Source organism: Syngnathoides biaculeatus, chromosome 20 (assembly GCF_019802595.1).
Source record: "Syngnathoides biaculeatus isolate LvHL_M chromosome 20, ASM1980259v1, whole genome shotgun sequence".
Classification (NCBI taxonomy): Eukaryota; Metazoa; Chordata; class Actinopteri; order Syngnathiformes; family Syngnathidae; genus Syngnathoides; species Syngnathoides biaculeatus.
The window spans coordinates 480519-504028 of NC_084659.1; the positions used below are offsets into that span (position 1 = coordinate 480519).

Here is a 23510-nt window from a genome sequence, read left to right on the forward strand (position 1 = left end):
GCCATCCGCTTGGAGGGAAAAGGAACTAAGTGGTTTCATTATTCTATGCTTCGCCCTGCTACAGACTTTTAACTGCACTTTTATTTTGTTTGTTGTTTTATTGTTAACCATGATTCGTACAGATGGTCCGATTGCTTTTCGGACCAAGAGAAGGAGAGCAGGGAATCTATGGCATTCTTATTATTGTTATTATTGTGTTATTGTTGTTCTTGGTATTTTGATCTGGGAAATCGCTCAAAAATACCCCATACCCACACCCACATCAGTGCAAGCTGTTAGCACAACCCACCCGGAAAATATTTATCACAGAGAAGAGTCGTATTACAAACAAAGCCCCATCTGTTGGTGAGTGGTTTAGGGTTGGGCGCAGTAAACGATCATTGGTTACTTATGGCAGAACAAGCGGCTAATACAGAGTTCATACTCAGTCTGACCAAAAAAATTTAAGGGCTTTTTAGGGGCATTCTTAGGGGCTGACACGAAAAATTTAGGGCTGACACGAAAAAAATTTAGGTCCGACACGAAAAATTTAGGGCCATCGTGGGAAATCAAGAGTAAGGACAAAAGACTCACCCAATGGTGTCATCAACCGTTCTTGGTTCATCAAATGTTCCAGTATTTCAGTACCTGTGACAGTGATCACCTGTCGCCCCTTGTGGTAGTTCTCATTGATATGACCATTGTCAACGTCTTCACATAACAGAATACAGAAAAACAGATTCTAACTACAACTGCAACTATATACACAAATGTCTTCTACTGATGTCTGTTTCAGCACCCCTACTCGAGCTCCTTGAGCCTACCCAGTGCCTCCTCTTTGTTGCTGCAGAGGTGCCAAAGTGGCTCTCTTGTCCTTTGCGCTGCCTCTGAGTGCATTGGCCTCGGTGATAAACCTCAGATTCCTCTTTTCTTCTGCCTCCTCACACAGCCTGTCAGCCTTCTCAATAAGCGTAGATATGTCAGTCTCTATTCTGGCATTTTTGGCTTTGAGGCAATAGAAATGCAAAGTGGGCAGCGATGCCAAATGTAGCCAGGTACGAAGTCTTCCTTTCCCCACAGTGGTAGTTTTTAGCAATGTCAATGTCTGGGAACATGACTGTAAGATAAGCTTACACATTTCACAGAGGCCTGTGAAATGTATCACCTCATGTGTCATAAATCTCTTTTAATGACTCTGTTGCTGTGCAGGGATGCGTGTGTGTGCTGTTTGTCTATGGGAAGTTTAAGAGCTCAAGGTGACTGCAAATTTATGATAGCTGCATTCTTGTGGGTTTTTGTAACAGGAAGAACTGTGTCTACTCAGAGGACACCCGGCCTTGAGAAGATTAACTGTCTCTGTATAACAACTTTACTTGTCTTGTGAAACCTGCTCTCCCCCACACTATGTGTGGAGCTCAATAAAATGTGTGGTTTTGGGGAGACTCGGAGAGAGTCTTACGTGCGGGCTGAAGAATATGTTCTTCTTCCCCGAGTTCTCCCCAAACTGCAGTTTGGTAAAAAATAACTCTGCCTCAGTCCCAATCATTCTATCCCGGTGGCGTGAGCTTCTGGGTCCACATTGAGCGAGAAGTCCGTGCTTTGGACCTAACAATGACTGCAAACAGTTTCGAATTATTTTCACAAGATTTGTAACTGTAATGGCTGCAGATCACTTTAAAAGTCTACACGATCTCTGCCTTTAACGAGTCCGTCTTCGTGTATAGAACTACGTTCATAAAGCCTGACTTCTGGCTGGTTGAAGTCGATGGCTGGACAACTGTAGGTGCGCATTAGGGATCGCAACCGGCTACAAATAACCGGTCATAACTGGTTTTCGTTTTTTTAAAACCGAAACCGTTATCGGACTTTCGAAATCGGTTAAAATTTCCAATCATTTCTTCCGGTTCCGGTACTCCACATTGCGTTATTTTTTCAACATCATTTCCACTTTTTTCAAATTTCGTTGTGAGAGTAAAGTTGGACTCAAAAGAACATTCAGTTAAATCAAAGAAACATCAAACATGGCATCGAGGAAACGCTCGGTATACTTTCATGCCCTTTCTGAAAGTCCGAAAGAAGAATGTCAACATTAAAACATTTTTACAAAATAATAAAAATTTAACTTACATGAGTGCATTGTTGAAAGCCACATTCAACAAGCTTGTTTGTCAATATTGTATACAAACTACCTTATTACCGCGGAGTCAATTAACGATCGATGGTGTAGCGCCGGAGAAAAGGAGTCGGAGGCGGAGTGTCGGACACAGGAACAAAACTTGTTTTATTGGCAGACATCAAAACACTACTTGCATAACGGGGGGAACTCTGTGAACTCGTCACTCCGGAAGAGCAACAACAAAAACAGTCCATGCGGAACACCGCACCCCAAATCGAGGTCCTGAGGGTGAATTATGTAAACACCACTCTGGTACCGGTTTTAAAACCGGTTAATCGTTTTTTTGCTACAACTGTTCGGTTAAAAAAGTGTTATGAAAGTAAGCGTTTTTTTGTGATACCTAGTGCGCATGCACTGCTAGTACCACTGTCTGAAGTTGATGCTTCACTATCTTTATATTTTAGAAAAAGATTCATACCAACGGAAGATGAGAGAGTCTTCGTCAAATCAGCGTGTCTCCTTTTTTTCCGGTGCGACTCCAGCGCTTTGACGCCCATCTTTTCAAGCTGGTAACTCTGCTTGCACAGATGGCAGTAAAACATGTGCCGATCTTTTGGATCCCGAAGAACCCAGCTCCCAAACTCCTTACTTTCAACCCAAGCTTCTTGAAAAATGCACTTCCCCGTGATACAAGTTGGATCGATGAAAGAACTACGCTACGTCGTAACGAAGACGAAGTGAAATGCCTGCTCACGAAAACAAACAATGGAATATCGACAAGATGGCAACTAGTTGTCAACACGGTGACTTCCGTTGACAATTTCCGGCTGATTTGGACGCCAGACGGATCGCTATTTTTTTTTTTTACATAAAAGATGAATTTATTTTTTAGGGAGAATTTTGGCAGTAGAGGTCCTCCCTTTGATATTTTTTTAATTTAAGGCCTTTTGAGGGGCTTGACCGGTTTTCACGGATTTTAAGAGCCCTAAATGCACCTTCGAAAATTTAGGGTTTTTTAGGGACTTATAGGGCCGTGTGCGAACCCTGCCAGTTTATTTTTATGGAGTAGGATTTATTTGGCTTTACAAGATCAGGATCCACCAAGACGTTTCCTCCTCCCTTTTCTTTGATAATATAGTTGGTGTAAGCCACCATTGTTGTCGTCGCCGTGGAAATGAGTGTATAAAGGTCACATTTGAGTTGCCCAGATAAAAACCCACTGATGGTAAAAAATGGATGCGGTGGTATCAGAATGCAAGATTTTATTGCAGCAGTCTGACATCGTGCAATCATGAAAGAGCAAATTTGTCTTGTATTCTGCTTTGCGCATTATTTGCCATCTCGCATCTACCTTGGCTCTCCCATCATTTGTTTTATAACTTCATTGGTCATCAGATATTTAAAGTACTGTGTCAAACGACGTGAAATACGATATAAATACTCCTATATAAAAATAAATTTGCTTTTAGATTGAGATATACTGTGCATGATGGTGATGCAGAGTGAATGTCTTTCTCAGAGCCAATTAATGAAGTCATTGATCAGATCCGTGAATTATAACACTAAAACCGAATAAAATCAAATGTTTTTTATATAGGCGTTTTCATGTCTTTTAATTTTGTACTATAAATATCTGACAGCGAATGTTTAAAAAATAAATAAATAAATCACAAACGACATAGAAGAGACGAGGTGGCTGACTGTTGATACTTACTGTGTGGATCAGACAAGACAAATTTGCTCTTTTGCGACTGCATTGTGAGACTGCTGCAATAAAATCTTGTATCCCAATACTACGTTCGTCCATTTTTTTTACCATCGTTAGGCATGACTTTGTCAACTCAAATGTGACTAATTACCATGGGGGTGACAACACGAGTGGATCGATCTGACTGGATAATCAGAAGAAAATGGGAGAAAAAAAAACCATGTTGGTGGCCATAAGTGCTGAGGACAGAGGAGGACGTTCGTGTAAGTCTTGCTTAAGGTATGTTCGCGTACTTTCAATACTACATGACCTTCAAGCAGACAACAAAATTTTTAAGTAGGCTGGTAAACTATTGCTATCACTCGTTCTATCTGTTGTATATAAACATGCTTCCATTCTGTCCAGTCATGCCCTTAAATTTCAGTGAGGAAGAGACTTTATTACAAAAGTCATTTAATTACAAGAAGTCACCACCCATTATTTCCGTTTTGTAATGTTGATTTGACTTGAAAAATACAGACCAATATATTTAAACCTTTTTGAGTCAAGGCACATATTTTACAATTGAAAAATCTCACGACACGCCAACAAAAAAAAGAATGTCATAAAACAGGAGATGCATTAATTGCTGTATTAATGTTCTGCCATCAAGTATTAGACAATTAATTAGTTCTCTCGGTAACTTTACCTCACTGGCATAAATTGATTTGCAAAGATGTAATTTTTATTGTAAATATATATTTTTTGATTGATTAAATCCACAAGTATATATTGTACAGTAAATGAACAGGTCATTTAAAAATAATGAAGCCTCATCTTGTGATGGGCTCGTTTTGTTTTTTAACTCACTGATCGTGTTAAACCTTGTTTTTAGAAAAAAAGTCTACACGGGTACGAGGAGAACAAGCAAACTCCACACGGGCGAGGAAGGGATTTGAACCCCAGTGGTCAGAACTGTCGTCCACCGCGCCGCCAGAAAACAGTAATAACAAAAAGTAACCACTCAGACAATCGAGAACATTCCCCTGACAGACAAAACCTAAAGAATTTAGTTGTTGGTGTGTGTGTTTGTTTTAACCCTAGAGAACCCAAGACATCCAAATCAGATTACATTTTTATGTACTAACTAAAGTAATCAATAAGCGTGTAAAGAACACAAAAACATCCAATTTGGAAATGTTTACTACTTTACTTCCGCTTGAGATAACGGGTCACATATGACCCAGTGGGGCTTAACTACCAAAAAACGATGCATTTAATGCAGACACGTGAGACTTTTAAGGGTAAAAAGAGTAACCGTGGTGCGTTGTGAGCCCTTCATGATACTGGGTCATATGTGACCCCATGGGTTCTCTAGGGTTATGCACATTTAAGTGTCAGTCTTGTCTATCCTTACCAGTTGGTGGCGAAAAGAAGAAGACTTTACTTCAGGATTAATTTCTGATGAGAGATGTGTTGATCACAAACGCGTCTCTTTGTTAGCAAGCTAACCTATGGCGAGAAGCTTCGACGTGCAGGAAACAACTCCAACCAGACACGAAGACTGCACGAATTATGTTTTAGTCCGTGAAAGTAGTGATCAGGGGCGTCCCGTGTCGAGGATTCACAACATTCGGTCCAAATTCAGGAAGATTTTCGATACCCCGATCGAGTCTCCGACCCCACGTCGAGGAGGAAAAAGAAATACTTTACTCCACAAATATTGAAGGCAACAGATCACCGCTGCTGCCCCTTCAAAATAAAAGTTCATTTTTTGACTCCAGGCAGAGGTGCATTAAGAGACGAACCCACCCAGGAAGTCAACCCACAGCGTTGTCATTGTTGAACAACACTTGACCAAACACGACTTCAGGCGGCAGTGATGAGAGAACTCAATCGTCACCACAAGAGCCGAACCCTATCAAGACGTTCTTGAAACTGTTATTTCAGATTAGCGTTTGTTTATCTTTTTTTCCCAGCTGCCAAGTGGCAGGAATTTCAATTATCGACTATCCAAATAAAAAAAAAAAAAACCGTATCCATTGCTTGGTAATCTTCGCCACATTGTGCTCCATTATGCCAGCTCCCTCCTCGGAAAAATGCGGAGGGCTTGCGTCAGGAAGGGCATAAAAACTGTGCCTAGCAAAGCGTTCATCCATTGGCTAACAACCACTTCAGGGTGTATCCTAACTCCTGCCCGTTGACAGCTGGGATTACGTTGCAGCTCCCGCGACCCTTGTGAGGATAAGCAGCTAAGAAAATGGATGGATGGATTTTTGTGACATGACGGTGTTATTAAGAAACGGATTCGGTTATTGTCGAGTTAGATCCCAGCCAGCTACTTGGATTTTGTCAAGATAACCACAACATTGTGCCAACCACATGTCACCTTGTCTGACTGAACGCTTGTGTCCCACTTCCAGGTTAGCATTTTTATTTTATTTATTTATTTTTTTTTTTCGAAAAAGGAGCACCACGTTCTTTTTAAAGATGGAAGATGAAGAAAAAAAATTATTAACCAGTCTCAGAAATCGAAAGGTTACCACACGTGAAATCGTGAAAGGTTTTGGTTTACTTCAGAGAAAGCTACGCTCCAACTGATGCTTTATTTGTTGTGACGCCGAAGATGGGATCTTATTTTGAAAAGGGGCAGCTGGTTTGACTTCAGTAGGCTGGAGTGGGTGGTCTGTCGCTTTAAATATTACTCTCGCAGGGGATCCTGGGTAATGTCGCTTACTTTTTCATCTTCTTACCCTGCAGTCGGAGTGTTGTTCGGCTTGAGTAAATCTTGTACAGAATGTTTTGAATCCTCGACGCGGGACGCCCCTGATCACTATACTTTCATGGTCTAAAACATAATTCGTGCAATCTTCGTGTCCAGGTTGGAGTCGTTTCGTGCACGTTGAAGTTTCTCGGCAAAGTTTAGCTTGCTAACAACGAGACGCGTTTGAGATCACCACTTCCCCCATCAGAAATCAAGCCTGATGGAAAGTCTTCTTCTTTCCGGCACCGACTCGTAAGAAATGACACTTAAGTGTGCTTATAAAACACACCAGCAAATAAAATCTGTCGGCTTTGTCCGAGAGTAAAATAATATTCTCCATTTTCTGAGTCGTTGTTATCGTAACTTGGATTCTGAATCCGGCGGAGCGGTGGACGACTGCTTAGTACACAGTTCTGAAGACTGGGGTTCGTCTCACCTTCCTCGCCAGTGTAGAGTTTGCACGTTTTTTTCGTGCCTGTGTTGGTTTTCTCCTAAAAACTAGGTTTAACATGATCAGAATTTTTGGTGGCGATCAGCGAGTTAAAAAAACAAACAAAAAAAAAAAACGATCCGGTCATAAAATGAAGCAATTACTTTATTTAAATGACATCTTCATTGACTACATATACTTGTCGACATAATTGCTTTAAATATACATTTACAATAAGTAATGCAGCGTGGCGTTGGCCTCACAGTTTTGATGTCCTGCCCGTGTGGAGTTTGCAATTTCTCCCCTTGCCTGCATGGGTTTTCTCCGGGCACGTCAGTTTCCTCCCACATCCCAAAAACATGGAACATTAATTGGACACTCTAAATTGACCCAAGGTGTAATTGAGAGTGCAGCTGTTTGTCTCCATGTGCCCTGTGGTTTGCTGGCAACCAGTTCAGGGTGTACTCTGCTTCCTCCGCATTGAGAGCTGGGATGGCTCCAGCACTCTCACGACCCTCGTGAGGATAAGTGGCTAGAAAAATGGATGGATGAATATTCTATCTTTTATTAATCTATTTATGCAAACTAATTATCTTTTTTTTCAGAAACTGTCTCTCCTAGAGTAAAAGGGGGAAAAAAAGTAGTCGTTTTTATCCTTTACCAATGCACAATAACATGTTTTACTGTTTCCTTTTGTTGACTTTGATGCTTTGCCATTTTCACTAAGGTGTTAAAAAAGAAAACAAAAAAGCTTGTGGTTCCAATTTCCCAACCGACCCTAAAAATTAACACGAACATTTTTTACACCACATAATAAATATATCAGCGGCATGGTTCTCCATGGCCACACGTGCAAACTGCTGCGAAAGCACAGAAATAAGTAGATTGTTTCACTGCAGCCGCACTGGGCTGCAGGGGCTGTGCCACTTCCTCGTGCGCCCTGCTGCACCCCGTTGCATCCTGATTATGTTGTCTTTAAACCTTGTTTTTCTTGCCACTTGTTGCCAGATCGTTGTGTGTACTCGGAGTCCTCGATCTATTAGTCTAGTCTAGTCTCCTTTTTCAGAATTTTTTTCATTTTTTATTATTATTATTTTTTAAGATGTTAAGCTTTGTCTCCATGGTATTTACTTTTCTTTCAGCTGGGCCAGCATTGCTTTAAAAAAAAAAAACAGCTTTCTTCTTTGGGACCATGATGTGTTAAAAAACGGTGCGAAAAAAAGGCAAGAATGGCGGACAAGACACTTTTAACCCAAGGACTGCCTTTATATGCGTATGATTTCACGAGCGTTTTTTTTTTCCATTGTTTTGTGTTTTTTGGACCAAGCCTTTTTTCCTTATGATTTTTGTCCCGTCGCCCTGTTGGACTGCCTTTCTCATGTACGACCACTTCTCTGCAATAAACCTTCCTAAAATCCACGCTTACGTCTCAGCTTCCTGCATCTGCATTACAAAATCAAGTTCATTTACCATCCCTACTAATATTCCGGTGTTTCGCAATGCGAGACACTATCGTGAATTTTGTGCTCGTTATGCACGAGAGAACGTGAAATAACAAGAACTGACAACAAAATGGCGGCACCATGAGCTGGAGACGAAGTAAAGATATTTTGGAAAAAAAGAAAAAACTACCTACCAACCATAGTTCTAAATTGTAGGAAATTGGAACCACAACATTTTTTGGGGAGTCAAATCTACTATTTAACACATGTCCAAATCTGAGTCTTAATATAATTAAAATGTCTGATTTTCACTTGGTGTTCTCATCCCACTTTTGTAGCGCAGAAAGTGCTGTGATCATCGTGTGAAAATGTGTGCAAGAACTTCTGGAGAGTACAGGGAAATAATTTGTGGACCAAAAAAGGAGGAGGAGCCACAACGTCAACTACTGGACACTGTGTTCAATCTGCAGCCTCGAATTGTCCTCTGCAGAGTAGGTTAGTTCATTTGGTGTATGCATTCTAATTTGAATGATATTCTCATTTATAGGCCCCGTTTGATGATGCATTTTACGTAAGATTATGAACAGATTAACTTCGCCCGAAGTTAAATGGGGTAAGATCTGGCACTCCCACGAGCCTTGTGAGGATGCTTGGAAATGGACACATATATATATATATATATATATATATATATATATCTCAACGGGCCGGAGGCAGGGTACACCCTGAACTGGTTGCGAGCTAATCACAGGGCACATAGAGATAAACAGCCGCATTCACAATCACAACTAGGGGCAATTTAGAGTGTCCAATGAATGTTGCATGTTTTTGGGATGTGGGACGGGGAGAACACGCAAAATCCACACAGGCGGGTCCGGGATTGAATGTGGGACCTTTTTCCGGTGGGACATGCCCGGAACACCTCACCAGGGAGGCGTCCGGGAGGCATCCAAATCAGACCCCCCAGCCACCTGATCTGGCTCCTCTCAATGCGGAGAAGTAGCGGCTCGACACGCAGCCCCTCCCGGATGACCGAGCTTCTCACCCTATCTCTAAGGGAGAGCCCGGACACCCTGCGAAGGAAACTCAATTTGGCCACTTGTATCCGGGAGCTTGTTCTTTCGGTCACGACCCACAGCTCATGCCCATAGATGATGGTAGGAACATAGAATGACTGGTAAATTGAGAGCTTTCCCTTTCGACTTAGCTCCCTCTCACAATGGACGAGTGAGCTCTGGCAGCGGGCCGCAAGCCGTACTTCGCTGGACGCCAAAGCTCGACAGACTCCGCGTCTTTCCCGTCCGTAGAACCATCCGCGCCTGCCAGCCTGGAGCTCCGGAGGCCTTTGTTTACACACTTACGCGTGTAGGCCTCCGAGTAGTCAGACTCTGGCTTCATTCCGCTCGAAGAACCATCCGAATATTCAACATTATTTACAGCCACAGGTTCAAATCTGTATGGAAGTATTCTTCTGTCTTCCTGATCAACCGATACTGCTATTTCTTCATCAGGTGGGGATAAATCTGAGAAATCAGCGCTGGGCACAATGTAATCAAGCCATTGGTGCTGCACCTTACACGTCATATCTGCGCACGTAACGCTCTTAAATGAGAGGATTTAACATCACGTTGTCAAAATAGAGTACAAATTACATGACCTATTGGATACATTGTTCATGCAAAGCACTGGTTTTCCCCTTTTAAAATGAATGCATCATTGCTGTCAGTTCAACGTTTACAGGTATGCTACCCTGAGAACGCCCAATCTCGTCAGATCTTGGAAGCTAAGCAGGTTTGGGCCTGGTTCGTATTTGGATGGGAGACCGCCTGGCAATACCAGGTGCTGTAAGCTTCTCTCCCCGGCTAAATGCAGAGGGATTACATCAGGAAGGACATCCGCTGTAAAACAGTGCCCAACAAATATGCGTTCATCTAAGATGACACACTGTGGCGACCCCAAGCAAGACAAGCCGAAAGGAAAAGAATAAGAAGAAGGCTGTCAGTTCAACAAATCCACAATCACATGGCAAAGTATGTGAGGATACCAGAAAGCTGGTGAAGCAAAAACTATCCCTTTGTATTCGTGAATTCAATCAATGAGATAGAGCAGAATGAGACTATGCATAAGTTTATGCATACCCCAATAGTAGATGGGAGCACAGACATAACAGGACACAAAATGCCAGTCATATATATAAAACTCAGGGAGGAAAATGATGTCTGCTATAGAACTGTGTCGGTTGGCCAAATGAGTTATATTAAAAGTAAACTAATGGAAATTGCTGTTGTAATTTGAATCTTTTAATAAACCATGAAACTTTCTCTGATGATGTGCGATACTGGTGTGTGGCCACAGTGAGCACTTCTGATGTTGCTCGCAGTGGTCCTCAGTGTGCTCTGTATGCCCAGACAGATGAAATATTAGAGGGTACATTGGTCTCAACTATTTCACGTAAGAATATGTACACGGAATTAAGATTTTGGACAGAGCAGGACACAATGTCAGAGTTATAGCGAAACGTTGGCAATCGATGCAAAAAAGTTTGATGCCTGACAAACATCATATTGAAATCCAACAGGATAAAATTGTGGAATCGTACTGCGCATGTAAAGGAGCGTGAGTACTTTTTACATGGAAAGAGCACGAGTAATATCATTGTAGTCTTTATAAATGAGCGGGTGTATTCATTTGACTTGGCTCGTAATGGTACCGTATGCGCTGTCTTAAAAGTCCAATGTGATACAAATAGTCAAATAGGCATTTCTCTTGCATGATATCGCGCATTTACGTATCCCTAACCAGACTTGGTGGCATAAAACCATCACACACTTCATTTAGCAAGTCAGTGATACACTTACAAAGTGAAAGTTGTTCTGCAACGGATAAAGCACTGATAATAATGAAATCAGATTCAGAGAAGATACTTCTCCCTCACTTACCTTCAAACATACAACCTTGTTTGTTGATATTATCCACATTTATTTGTACGTGCGGTCTTCAGCAAGCCTTAATCCATCGTAGACACTTTGTCAACCGTGTTTTAGGCTTTAGAAAATGAATCAACAAGTCCCTAGTAACCGAGCAGGGTATCTTTCATCAGAATTGCACGTTCCCCAAGCGCATCTGAGGACCAATTTCTTCGTAACATTAACTTTTCCAAGTGCACGCTGCTGACAACCAGGATTGCTTGTGGGATAATATGGGAAGAGGGGCTTGTCAAGCCATTGTCTTAACGACAATGCGGCTATCTGATTGGCTATTATTGTACGAGTGATTGACAGGTCGGAAAGGTCCATTTTGAGTTACTGAGTAATAACACCCCATTTCCTCCTCCACATTGTGCAGTTGCAGTTAAATACTGTAAACAAATTAATTTAACCACTTTGTCTTTGTCTTGCAGATGTCAGTGAGTATCTTCATCCAGAGCGACAGGAGTCAGTGTCCGGTCACATCAAAGAGGAGGTTGAAGAGGTTCACCGTATCAAAGAGAAGGAGGAAGAGATCATACACATGAAAGAGGAAGAGCAGGAGGAAATCATCCAGGTTCCAGCCACTGGTGTCCATTTGAAGAGTGAAGATGAAGGTCAAAGTGAGGAGAGACGAGGGGCGGAGCCTCCAGAATCAGAATCAGGTTTACTGGAATTTTTCTCCGGCAGTCGGTGCAGCCCTGGTATGACATTCAGGACAACCAGGAACAACTCAAGTGACGGAGACCACTGTGGAGGATCACAAACAGAAGATGATAATGATGATGAACAATCGGAACGTGATATGACATGTCACACGACCAACAAATGCTGGAAATGTTCTCGGTGTGGGAAAACTTTTCCTTCTCTAAGGAATTTCAAACAACATGTGAAAATACACACAGGTGAGAAGCCTTTTGCATGCTCACTTTGTGGTCAAAGATTCACTCAGAAGGGACACTTAAATATACACACCAGAACCCACACTGGTGAGAAGCCTTTTTTCTGCTCAGTTTGTGGCCAAAGATTTACTTTGAAGGCAAATTTTAAAATACACGCAAGAACACACACTGGTGAGAAACCATTTTCATGTCTAGTTTGTGAGAAAAGATTCAATGAAAAGAGACTATTAAAAATACACACAAGAACACACACTGGTGAGAAACCTTTTTCATGTCCAGTTTGTGATAAAAGATTCACTGAGAAGAGAAAATTAAAAATACACTCAAGAACACACACTGGTGAGAAACCTTTTTCATGTCCAGTTTGTGATAAACGATTCATTGAGAAGGGGAATTTAAAAAGACACACAAGAACACACACTGGTGAGAAACCTTTTTCATGTCCAGTTTGTGACAAAAGATTTACTGAGAGGGGACATTTAAAAAGACACACAAGAACACATACTGGTGAGAAACGTTTTTCATGTCCAGTGTGTGATAAAAGATTCACTGAGAAGGGAAATTTAAAAAGACACACAAGAACACACACTGGTGAAAAACCTTTTTCCTGCTTAGTTTGTGGTCAAAGATTCACATGGAAAAGAGATTTAAAAAGACACACAAGAACACATCCTGGTGAGAAACCTTTTTCATGTCCAGTTTGTGATAAAAGATTCACTGAGAAGAGAAAGTTAAAAATACACTCAAGAACACACACTGGTGAGAAACCGTTTTCCTGCTTAGTTTGTGGTCAAAGATTCCAATGGAAAAGAGATTTAAAAAGACACACAAGAACACACCCTGGTGAGAAACCTTTTTCATGTCCAGTTTGTGATAAAAGATTCACTGAGAAGAGAAAATTAAAAATACACTCAAGAACACACACTGGTGAGAAACCTTTTTCATGTCCAGTTTGTGATAAAAGATTCACTGAGAATGGAAGTTTAAAAAGACACACAAGAACACACACTGGTGAGAAACCTTTTTCATGTCCAGTTTGTGATAAAAGATTCACTGAGAAGGGACATTTAAAAAGACACACAAGAACACACACTGGTGAGAAATCTTTTTCCTGCTCAGATGTGGCCAAAGATTCTCTGTGAATGAAAGTTTTAAAAGACTCAAGAACACACAAGTAATAAACTCTTGCTTGCTCACTTTGGTCAAACATTCTCTTCTAAGTGCAGTAAATACCGAGAAGTAGTGCCCCCCCCTACACACACACACACACACACACACAACCACCTTCCCATCCACACCCCAGGAATTTTCATGTATGTGTATCTGGGTACCACAATTAATGAAACATGTAAATAATATTTATACTTTACATATTTGAGACTAACATTACAGCAGTACATGCATTTACTCAAATCTTTGTCAGGTTTATCACCTGACTTCTGGAATAATGTGCAGAAAATACAAGGACAAGGAGAGTCTGTCTCATGAGGAGAACATGAGAGACAAGACAGTAACAGTCTCCAACCCTGTTCTGAACCAGCATTTCGTGTTTTTTTTTTAAATTTCAAGTGCGCACAAGGTCAAGAGGGAGGGGCGAGCAAGCAAGTTAACAAAAGCACATTCTTTCATAACGATGTGTGTGTGTGTTGGTGAAGTTGTCCTTGGCCACTTCTCGGGTGATCAGGAGTCGGCTGGTGCACCTGTGTGGGGACTGCGCGTCCTGTATGTGCAAAGAATCTTCAAAGCAAGGATAATACTTTGGGTTTGTAGCAAATCCATAATAAATATATTGACAATAATTCTAACAATCTTTTATTATAAAACCTTTGTTAATCTTTCCTGCAACTGTCGCCAACTGTGGTTGGGAATCTCTCTCTCTCTCTCTCTCTCTCTCTCTCTCTCTCTCTCTCTCTCTCTCTCTCTCTCTCTCTCTCTCTCTCTCTCTCTCTCTCTCTCTCTCTCACACACACACACACACACACGGTGAAGGAGAGGCTCGTTTCGGCTATAAGTTCTCTCACCTGCAGCATTGCAATGCAATGATTGTCAACACGGTGCTTGAAGAAGTACGTGTAGCCGTCCTCTTCCAAAAATTGCCTTTTTCATCCATGTTAAAACACAATGCAGGGTCCAACAGGGAGAAAGGTGCCCTGTCTGAAGTCTTGGAGGACATCCCAGTAGGCACCACAGTGCCCATGCCATTTGCTGCACAAAGTGGTTGATTTCTCTCGCTGGATCACAAAAAGGATAAAAGTGCTCCCAAATAGGAGCCAATTCCTCCCGCTGGATTCATAGAAGGGGAAAAAGTGCCCGCGGCGTTACTACTTCTTAGGCGTCGTGGAGGAAGCTTTCGATGGGATACAACGCTGAGGTGGTATTGTAACTACATAATCAAAAAATGTGATCATGGACGCAAAATGGGCAGGGGGAGTGAAAAATAAATAGGTGAAGTGTGAACTCGAGAGGGGTTACTGTATCAGGTTAAGACAAGTGAACATGTGAGAAAAGCAATGATCAAAAAGCTTTGAATGTAACGGTGTAAAATGATTTGCTTTGTTATTAACCGAGAACCAACTTTCTTGTATTCTGTGTAGGAGCTATTATTGTATCTTCGGCCCATAACCAAGGTCTCTTGTCCCCAAACAGCGGTTGATCTGATTTGAGCTTTTCTGATTCGTAAAAGTGAAAATATAATTCAATATCAATGTCATTAAAAAAATCTCAGAGTATAGAGCTGCCTCGAGAAGGAATGTCTGCATATATTTTTGTGATGACTGACAGTTTTGGGACATGTAGCCACATTTCTTGGGTGAGTCTTGCAAGCAAGTGATAACTTGCCGTGTTTGTCATTTTTAGGATGATGTCCTTTTTCATGTCAATCCATAAATTTGTTTTTTTTAATGCACAATAAATTTGTGAGGGAACATAATTTTGGGGGTACTAGCTATTTTTCATGGGATGGAACAAAATATGACATGAATGTAAGATACACAGCCAACTTGAACAAAGCTGTGATTAAAAACTCAAGCAAGATGTATTTTTTGTTTATTATTTCTTGAAAAGTTTTAATTTTGAAGATCAGGATTCCACCTGACAGCTACAATGTATAAAAATATGACAAATTACTGCCGCTTCGGAGATTGGTCGATTCCTTTTCCCACATTTTGTTGATGAAAAGGGGCATTCTAAAGGGAATTAGTTGTTTTCCAGTTGTTTCAAAATGTATTTTTCATTTTCCAGAGCATGCATGCATTTGGCCCAATGTTTTAGTGATGTCAATGTCAAATACGTGAAGCATTGATTGAAGCACTGGAAAGAATGAATTTTGTTGGTCAAATGTGTTTGTAATCCTGAATAAAATACAGTAAGGCTGACTCCATCTACTTGGACATTAAATCCATTTTCCCCATTAAAAAGTCTTAAAATGTATTTTTCCCCATTGGAAACCCTCCAAAAAATAAAAGGCCCGTACTATCAAGCAAAACATGGCCCAAGCAACGAGGCTGAAGTGAAAAAAAAGAAATTAGGGCACTGTGGAGAATCACAAGCAGACGGCCTCTTCACTCCACTATTAGATAATGATGACATTAAGTTGCTCTCTCTTCACTCTGATGATGATATGATTTAAAAGTCAGAAAGTGATTTGTCACACTGACAACAATCAATGGACATGTTCTGTGTGGGAAACCTTTTGCTTGTAAGAGCAAATGACAAAAAAATAACACACTGGAGAGGAACCTTTTTCCTGCTTAGTTTGAAATACTGAAGATTTGCATGTGACGTCACGAGACCACGTGCATTTGTTTCTGCAGCCATATTGGTAGGAAAGTTTCTGCAGAAGAATCCAGACATGCTTGCGGAGGTTTTAGTTGTTATTGTATGTGTTCTTTTCTTTCTTTTACTTTTTCTACAGTAGATAATGGAGAGCACAAGTGAATGCTGTGATGAATTTTCCTTGTCTGACAACAACAAAAATTGGAATCAGCTGTCAAAGGCCCGTTATGTGGACATACAGACTACTGACAGAGAAGTTTACTTCTGTTATGAGTGCTGCCAATAATTTAAACATCCGGACATATACGACTATATTATACATAATCCTTCCCCATGCAGTCGTATGGAATTAAAAGTCGACAAATACTTTACCGTTCAAGTTGATGGTCACCTTTATACAAGAAGCTGGATCTTTTGTTCTCACGGTCACTGTAGATTTTTTTCACATTTATGCATCCACTATCTTGATTCAAGATTGAAGATATATCTGCATATAATAGTTACAATTTTCATTTTCACGAACCGCAAAAATGTGCTGTAATAATGACTACACTTAATTACATATAGATTTGTATGCTAAACCCACAAATACTTGTTATGCATCTAAGTATAATTTTGAAAAAGCTAATAAAATCAGAAAAATATTGTTTGTTTCATTTTCATGTAGATCATTTTCAAGCATTGAATGAGGTGCCTTTGAAAGTTTGTGTTATCACACTGTACTTGTAAGGCAGGCCTCAGTGAAGTTTGTTCATGTTACAGCAGTTTTGTTTGCCATGGAAGCTTATGGCAAACCCAAAGACAGTACAACATGTACACAAACAAGTTGCTTGCTCATGACGAGATCCAGCATCAATCCGAGCAAATATCCAGTTTGAAAAACTGGGAGCTATTGATTTCACCAGACCACATCAGAAGATAAAGTCAATGAAACCAAACATCATTAAGAAAACCTCTTCCTCCAGCACCAACTGGGCCGAAAAAGCCAAAGATCATTGGACATGACCAGAGATGAAATAATGACAAAAGGAAATCAATCACAACAATATGAGGAGAAGTGGCGCGTGTCAGGACACTCAGATCTTCACGCTCACATTTACCTAGTTGCAACTCTTTCAGAGAACCTATAAATAAACACCGCAAAACACAACCAGATGTTTCATAAGTGCCAAAAAAAAAGCACATCATTCTGTACTAAATGCTGGAACTAGCAATTGAACGAGGAAACTTTCGATCTTCAGTCTAACGCTCTCCCAACTAAGCTATTTCAGCTGCGTAAGGTTAGCAACTGTTGCCTGGTTGCAACTCTTTCAAAGAACAAAAACATCAATGCAAAACACAACCAGATGTTTAGTATTTGCCAAAAAAAAGCATATAATTCTGAAGTAAACCAGGGATCTTTAGATCTTTAGTCTAATGCTCTCCCAACTGAGCTAATTCAGCTCTGTGAGGGTAGGAACTGTTGCCTGGTTACAACTCTTTCAAAGAACCAAAACAAACTCCGCAAAAATATAACCAGATGTTTAGTAAGTGCCAAAAATCCATGTAATTCTGTAATGAAAGCTGAAACCAGGGAATGAGCCAGGCACCTTTCGATCTTCAGTCTAACGCTGTCCCAACTGAGATATTTCAGCTCCGTGTGGATAGCATCTGTTGCCTGGTTACAACTCTTTCAAACAACCAAACCAAACTCCGCAAAACACAACCAGATGTTTAATAAGTGCCAAAAAAAAAGCTTATAATTCTGTACCAAATGCTGAAACCAGCGACCTTTTGGTCTTCAGTCTAACACTCTCCCAACTGAGCTATTTCAGCTCCGTGAGGGTAGGAACTGTTGCCTGGTTGCAACTCTTTCAAAGAACCAAAACATCACTGCAAAACGCAACCAGTTGTTTAGTAAGTGCCAAAAAAAGCATGTAATTCTGTAGTGAATGTTGAAACCAGGGATCTTTAGTCTAACGCTCTCCCGATTGAGCTATTCCAGCTCTGTGAGGGTAGCATCTGTTGCCTGGTTACAACTCTTTCAAAGAACCAAAGCTCCGCAAACTGCAACCAGATGTATAATAAGTGCCCAAAAAGCACATAATTCTGTACTAAATGCTGAAACCAGGGACCTTTAGATCTTCAGTCTAACGCTCTCCCAACTGAGCTATTTCAGCTCTGTAAGGGTAGGAATTGTTGCCTGGTTGCAACTCTATCAAAGAACCAAAACAAACTCTGCAAAACACAAGCAGATGTTTTTATAAGTGCCAAAAAAAAGCACATCATTCTGTACTAAATGGTGAGACAAGGGACATTTAGTCCCACGCTCTCCTAACTGAGCTATTTCAGCTCCATAAGGGTGGCAGCTGTTGCCTGGTTGCAACTCATTCAAAGTGCCTCAAAATCCAAATAATTGGACATGACCAGAGATGAAATAACAACAAAAGGAAATCTGCCAAAAACCTTCCATCATAGGGCAGAGTGTTAAAAGCAATCACAAAAATATGAGGAGATCTGGCAGAAGTAAGGACAATCAGATCTTCACTCTCACATTTACTTAGTTGAAGACTGCTTCCAACACGCCCACAAAACACTATGAATATTTGGTGATGCCCGACGGACTCACGAATGCAGCAGCCATATTTCAGAATTTCGTCAATGACGTCTTACGCAAAATGCTTAAAGGTCTAATTCAGAGGACCTCGATTTTATTTATATATCACACAAACGTAGCTAATTTTTCATGAAAAAATATTTAAAAAATTATCAACACTACAGAAATTAAATAAATTAGCACCAAAATACACATTGTTTTTGTCATCCGAATGCCTCCGATGTCTGTTTCAAACTGAGGATCTGTGGTAGAGCATTTGACTGTAGATCAAGAGGTCTCCAGTCCAACTCTGGATGGCCCCTTCCTGCTGTTTTGTTCAGAGACTGCATGAATTTAGGGTTTTGATCATCTCATGAGCAAAAAAAGCCTCCCCTCAAAGATGGGAGAAAATTGCCCACTCCTGACGTGAATGGCAAATACAGTGCAAGCTTTTTTGACACTGGTTCACTGGTTGCCAATTATTGTTGAGTTTATGTCATGGTGTGATGTTGTGCTCTAATTGGAACACGATGTGGAAGCACAGTTATAATTTGAAAGATAGCACTTTCTCTGTAATTTATTCTTTTTTTGTTCTTTTCAACGTCATTGTTCTTTTCAACGTCATTGTGTGTTAAAAATGTTCATTGTAGGGGGAAATGCCGTTGAATTGTTGGAAGATCTGAGAAACACAGAAAGTAGGCTGCATGCTTTATTTTGAAGCCACATTTATTGTGTGGCAGGAAGAAATACTTCCTCTTGCTTGTGAGATTCCTGGTGGAAGGTACACATTTTGTTCTCCTCATGTTTTCATTGTTTTGTTGTAGAATGTGAATATTCGTTACTTTAAAACATTTGCAAAGCAGGTGTAGTCACAGAGGCACGTTGTTGAATGTGTTTCATTAATTTCAAACATAAACTCGCTAGCTGGAGAAGTGGTGACGTCAAGGTCCGTGTGCATCATTAGTAGGTGGATATGTCCTTTGTGCGGTGTGAATGAGTGTCAGCAGACCGTGTTCTTGATGTTGCAGAGTTTTGAGAGTAACTTTGAAGAGAAATTATGAACATCCGTGAATGTGTCTCCTTTATAATACAGCTATGTGAGTTTATGCAAGTTTTTTCAAATTCTTTTCATCTGTTGCAAAGTAAATCAGATGATATTTGTTTTTGTGATATATTTCCTCTTGTTTGTGAGACACCTGAGTGTAAGAGTTCGAGAGTAATTGTGAAGAGAAATCTCTGAACATCTGTGAATCTGTCTCTTTTATAATACAGAGAGAAGATTAAACCAGGTTGAGACCAGCCAACGTGCGTGTCTTCTCATTAATCATCCAAAAAAATACACAACGCAGAACCACTACACAGGCACGGGGAGAACATGAAAACTCTCCACAGGTGGGGCTCAGAATCAAACTTGGACCTCAGATCCGTGAGGCCAATGATTTACAGTTGCGGTACCGTGCTGCCCATCTATTTCCAATTTCATACTTTTTTTTTAAAAGCTCCATGGAGCCACGAGGGTGGTGGTAAAAAGGCTTGAGAGCTGGTGACTTACTCCTGGTCTTGTGCCATGATTCTAAAAATGGTGTCAACAATGAAGGTTTGTGGCTTGTTGGTCTATGGGTATGATTCGTGCTTGGGGTGTGAGAGGTCTTGGGTTCAACTCCCGGATGACCCCACCCTCTTAAAGGTTGTCATGTGTTATAACCTGTGGCAAAAACCAAGCCATGAGGGTGGTGCTAAAAAAAAAGCTCAAGAAATGTGGGTTACCTCCTCCTCGTCTGATTCTATAATTCTAAAAACATTGTCAAGGGCAAAATGTTGTGGCTCGTTGGTCTAGGGGTATGATTCTCACTTTGGGTGTGAGAGGTCCCAGGTCAAATCCTGGACGAGCCTGTATAAAAGGTCTTCCTTGACAACTTCTAGTTGTTGCATGGTCTATACTATGTGTCAAAAGGTTAATAATTTGTTTGCCTTCTTGGTCTTGTGCAGTGGTTCTCAATTGACCCCTCTGTAGAAATTGCGTCATCCGCGTGGCTGACCAATCAGAGGCCAGAGATCTGCATTAAACCACACCCCTTTTTTGGACCCGCAGTTTTCTCAGACAACGTTGTATGGTCCAGTATAGCTTTTGGTAGCGTTTTATCGTGTATTTGGTTTTTTTTAAAAATAGATATGGTTAAGAGGTGTAGTCATGGACTTTATAATAGTGAAGACAGGTATCCTGAAAGCCTAGTTGGTGGAGTTCAATTCGTACCCTTTCCTAAACCGAAGACCCAGTACGAAAAATGTTTTTGATGAATCAAACTTTGTGGAAGACCGCATCATCAACTGAATCCATCTAAAATCAACCGGAACAGAAGACCGAGTACGAAAAATGTCTTTGATGGATAAAACTTTGTGGAAGACCGCATGATCAACTGAATCCATCAACAGGAACAGATATGTTTGCACGAAGGTAAGCCCTATATTTGATTTTCAATACATGTCTCATATAAATGAATTAGCAGTTCTTCGCTTGCATAACATAGCTAAGTGTGAATGATTGACACTCGTGATCTGTGTTGAGCGATATTTTGCGATGATCTGACTGCACAAACGTGTCTCTGTTCGGCGGCTAGGGAGCTAAGCTAAACTGGACTTTGTTTGTTTGCATGAAGGTATGCCCTATATTTGATTTTCAATACACGTCTCATATAAATGAATTAGCAGTTCTTCGCTTGCATAACATAGCTACGTGTGAATGATTGACACACTTGATCTGTGTTGAGCGATATTTTGCGATGATCTGACTGCACAAACGTGTCCCTTTGTTCGCGGCTAATGAGCTAAGCTAAACCGGACTAGCAGTCCTAAAAGCCTTCGACGTGCATCGAGACACCAAGACTGAAGGAAGGATGTTTGAGGACACTAAAGTTGTGATTGTCGTACTCGGTCAAGACTTACGTAGGTTCGGCACTAATTCAAGAATAATTATTGAGGGGAGCGCGTGACGTTACACAAAGAAAACGAGAAAAACAACTCGTAAATCAAGCCTCGCCTTCTTTTCCTTCATACAGCGGTTCACAAACGGCTATACAGATACATATACAGATTCCTCACACAAGTGTGATATGTAAAACGAAAATAGGAAACTGTCAATGACGAATTCGTCTTTGGGTTATAATATATTATGTTATGTGGCCTCTCGGTCTTCCTCTGACTCTGGAAAGATCTCGAGCTAATATCAATGGTTTCTCCGTCATTATGCATGTAAATACCGCTGAAATTCTTGAAGCCCTGCTGTCTGCTTTTCAACGATATTTCACTGTTAGCTAAGAATGCGAGTGAGAAATCAGCCGGTAAATCGGACAGTTTCGCTCTATTCTTTTCTTGCTACACCGCCCTTTTTGCTAATTGTTTGCCTGACGTAGGGGCACGTGGCGTGACGTCACTTCAGGAGGTGTGGTTAAGTGCCCTGTACGGAGGGGTCAATTGGTTTCTGTTACAATCCATCACAGGAAAAAGGAAATGAAAACCCCTCACCCACATTACATTACATTGTACATAAGGGACACTTCAATGTACTACTTGTAAGCATTGAAGAAAATACAAAAGAAAGATATTGATCCATTTATAATAAAGAAAGCTTGTTCATTTTCACTTGGAAGGTGCGACAAAGTTGCATGCGACATGAAAAGAAAGGTGTCATCTTGTGGTCCATTGGTCGGGGGGCATGATTCTTGCTGAGGGTGCGAGAGGTCCCAGGTTCAAAGACCTCAGTATCTTAAACCAGTGATTCCCAAACAGTGTGGCGGGGTACATTAGTGTGCCGTGGGCGATCTTCAGGTGTGCTGTGGGAAGTTACCCAATTTTACATTTATTTCCCAGAAATAATGAATCTTTATTCATCGATTTATGCCAGTGAGGCAAAATGACAGACAGAACAAAAAAAATCCTCTTCTATTCGATGGCAGGAAGTACATACAATAATGAATCTATCCATTTTTGGTGACATTTACTTTTGTTGGTGTGCCATGGGATTTTTCAATTGTAAAATATGTGCCTTGGCTCTATAAAGGTTGGAAATTACTGCTCGAAATTGCACTTAGTTGTGATTGTGAGTATGGCTGTTTGTCTATGAAAATTTGATGACATGAAATGGAAAAATATAGATTTCTGTTATAAGATGGTGTTCGATCCCAGCCCGACCTGTGTGGAGTTTGCATGTTCTCTCCGTTCCTGCGTGGGTTTTCTCTGGGCACTCCAGTTTCCTCCCACATCCCAAAATCATGCGATATTAAAGGGCTTCTGTCATGAAATGGATGATTTTTAGTATGTTACTAATGAAAAAATGTCAGCCAATATGGGCCCATGCATTTTTTCACCACAAAATATGATTTTGACGTATACAGCTTTTTGTAACTCCCGCCATGAAAATCCTCTCGAGGGATTTGTTTTTGAGAAGTAGGAAGTGATGTAAAGGACAGCGGCGCTCCCAAGTGGACTCGTTTGTTTCCATTAGTTTTAACTCTGGGAAGGTAGCTCGTTGTTCCTTCGTGTTAGCCAAATCCCGGCTCATTGCATTGCTGGACATTGGTTTAACACTCGGGAGAATGGATTTAGCCTTCATAAGTTTGCAAGAGACCCGGTTCATTGTGAAAAATGGATTGCACGGGTGCAGAGGAAAAGAGCTTCGTGGGTTCCAAATAGCAGGCAGGTGTCAAGTCCCATCGGAACGAGAGTAGGACCCAAACGCAGGAACTCGGAAGACGCAAGGTAGTTCAAGAAGAGACACGTTTATTATATGCAGAGGTAGGGGATCGAGCAGGCAGTCCGGTGCTGCAGCGGTAGTTGGGACGTCGGGCGAAGAGAGCAGGTGAGCGGGCATGCAGGAGT

General features: G+C 41.0%; 1 protein-coding gene, 1 long non-coding RNA gene and 1 pseudogene across 8 annotated transcripts in view; all 3 read left to right on the forward strand.

The window, feature by feature from the left end:
• LOC133493841 (uncharacterized) overlaps positions 1–23510 on the forward strand; it is a 150738-nt gene that overhangs the window by 103510 nt on the left and 23718 nt on the right. The gene's annotated exons all lie outside the window — the stretch shown is intronic.
• On the forward strand, positions 6076–14267 carry LOC133493803 (gastrula zinc finger protein XlCGF57.1-like). 7 transcript variants are annotated; one of them, XM_061807627.1, is made up of 3 exons: positions 6076–6205; positions 8757–8913; positions 11819–14267. In XM_061807627.1, exons 2-3 carry the CDS (start codon positions 8787–8789, stop codon positions 13426–13428), a joined length of 1737 nt encoding a protein of 578 aa, XP_061663611.1. In that variant the 5' UTR covers positions 6076–6205; positions 8757–8786; the 3' UTR covers positions 13429–14267. The 7 variants fall into 7 exon arrangements, with proteins under 7 accessions (XP_061663611.1, XP_061663612.1, XP_061663610.1 ...); XM_061807628.1 differs by lacking the exon at positions 6076–6205 and adding an exon at positions 6431–6505; XM_061807626.1 differs by lacking the exon at positions 6076–6205 and adding an exon at positions 6517–6798.
• LOC133494009 (5S ribosomal RNA) lies at positions 10151–10269 on the forward strand (annotated as a pseudogene).

Excerpts from the sequence above, each read along its gene's own strand:
- LOC133493803 (XM_061807624.1), top strand. The coding sequence starts at position 7,402 with ATGTGCCCTGTGGTTTGCTGGCAACCAGTTCAGGGTGTACTCTGCTTC. Across the intron at positions 7,495-8,756 it reads CCAGCACTCTCACGACCCTC|CGCAGAAAGTGCTGTGATCA; the intron begins GTGAGGATAAGT and ends CCACTTTTGTAG. Across the intron at positions 8,914-11,818 it reads AATTGTCCTCTGCAGAGTAG|ATGTCAGTGAGTATCTTCAT; the intron begins GTTAGTTCATTT and ends TTTGTCTTGCAG.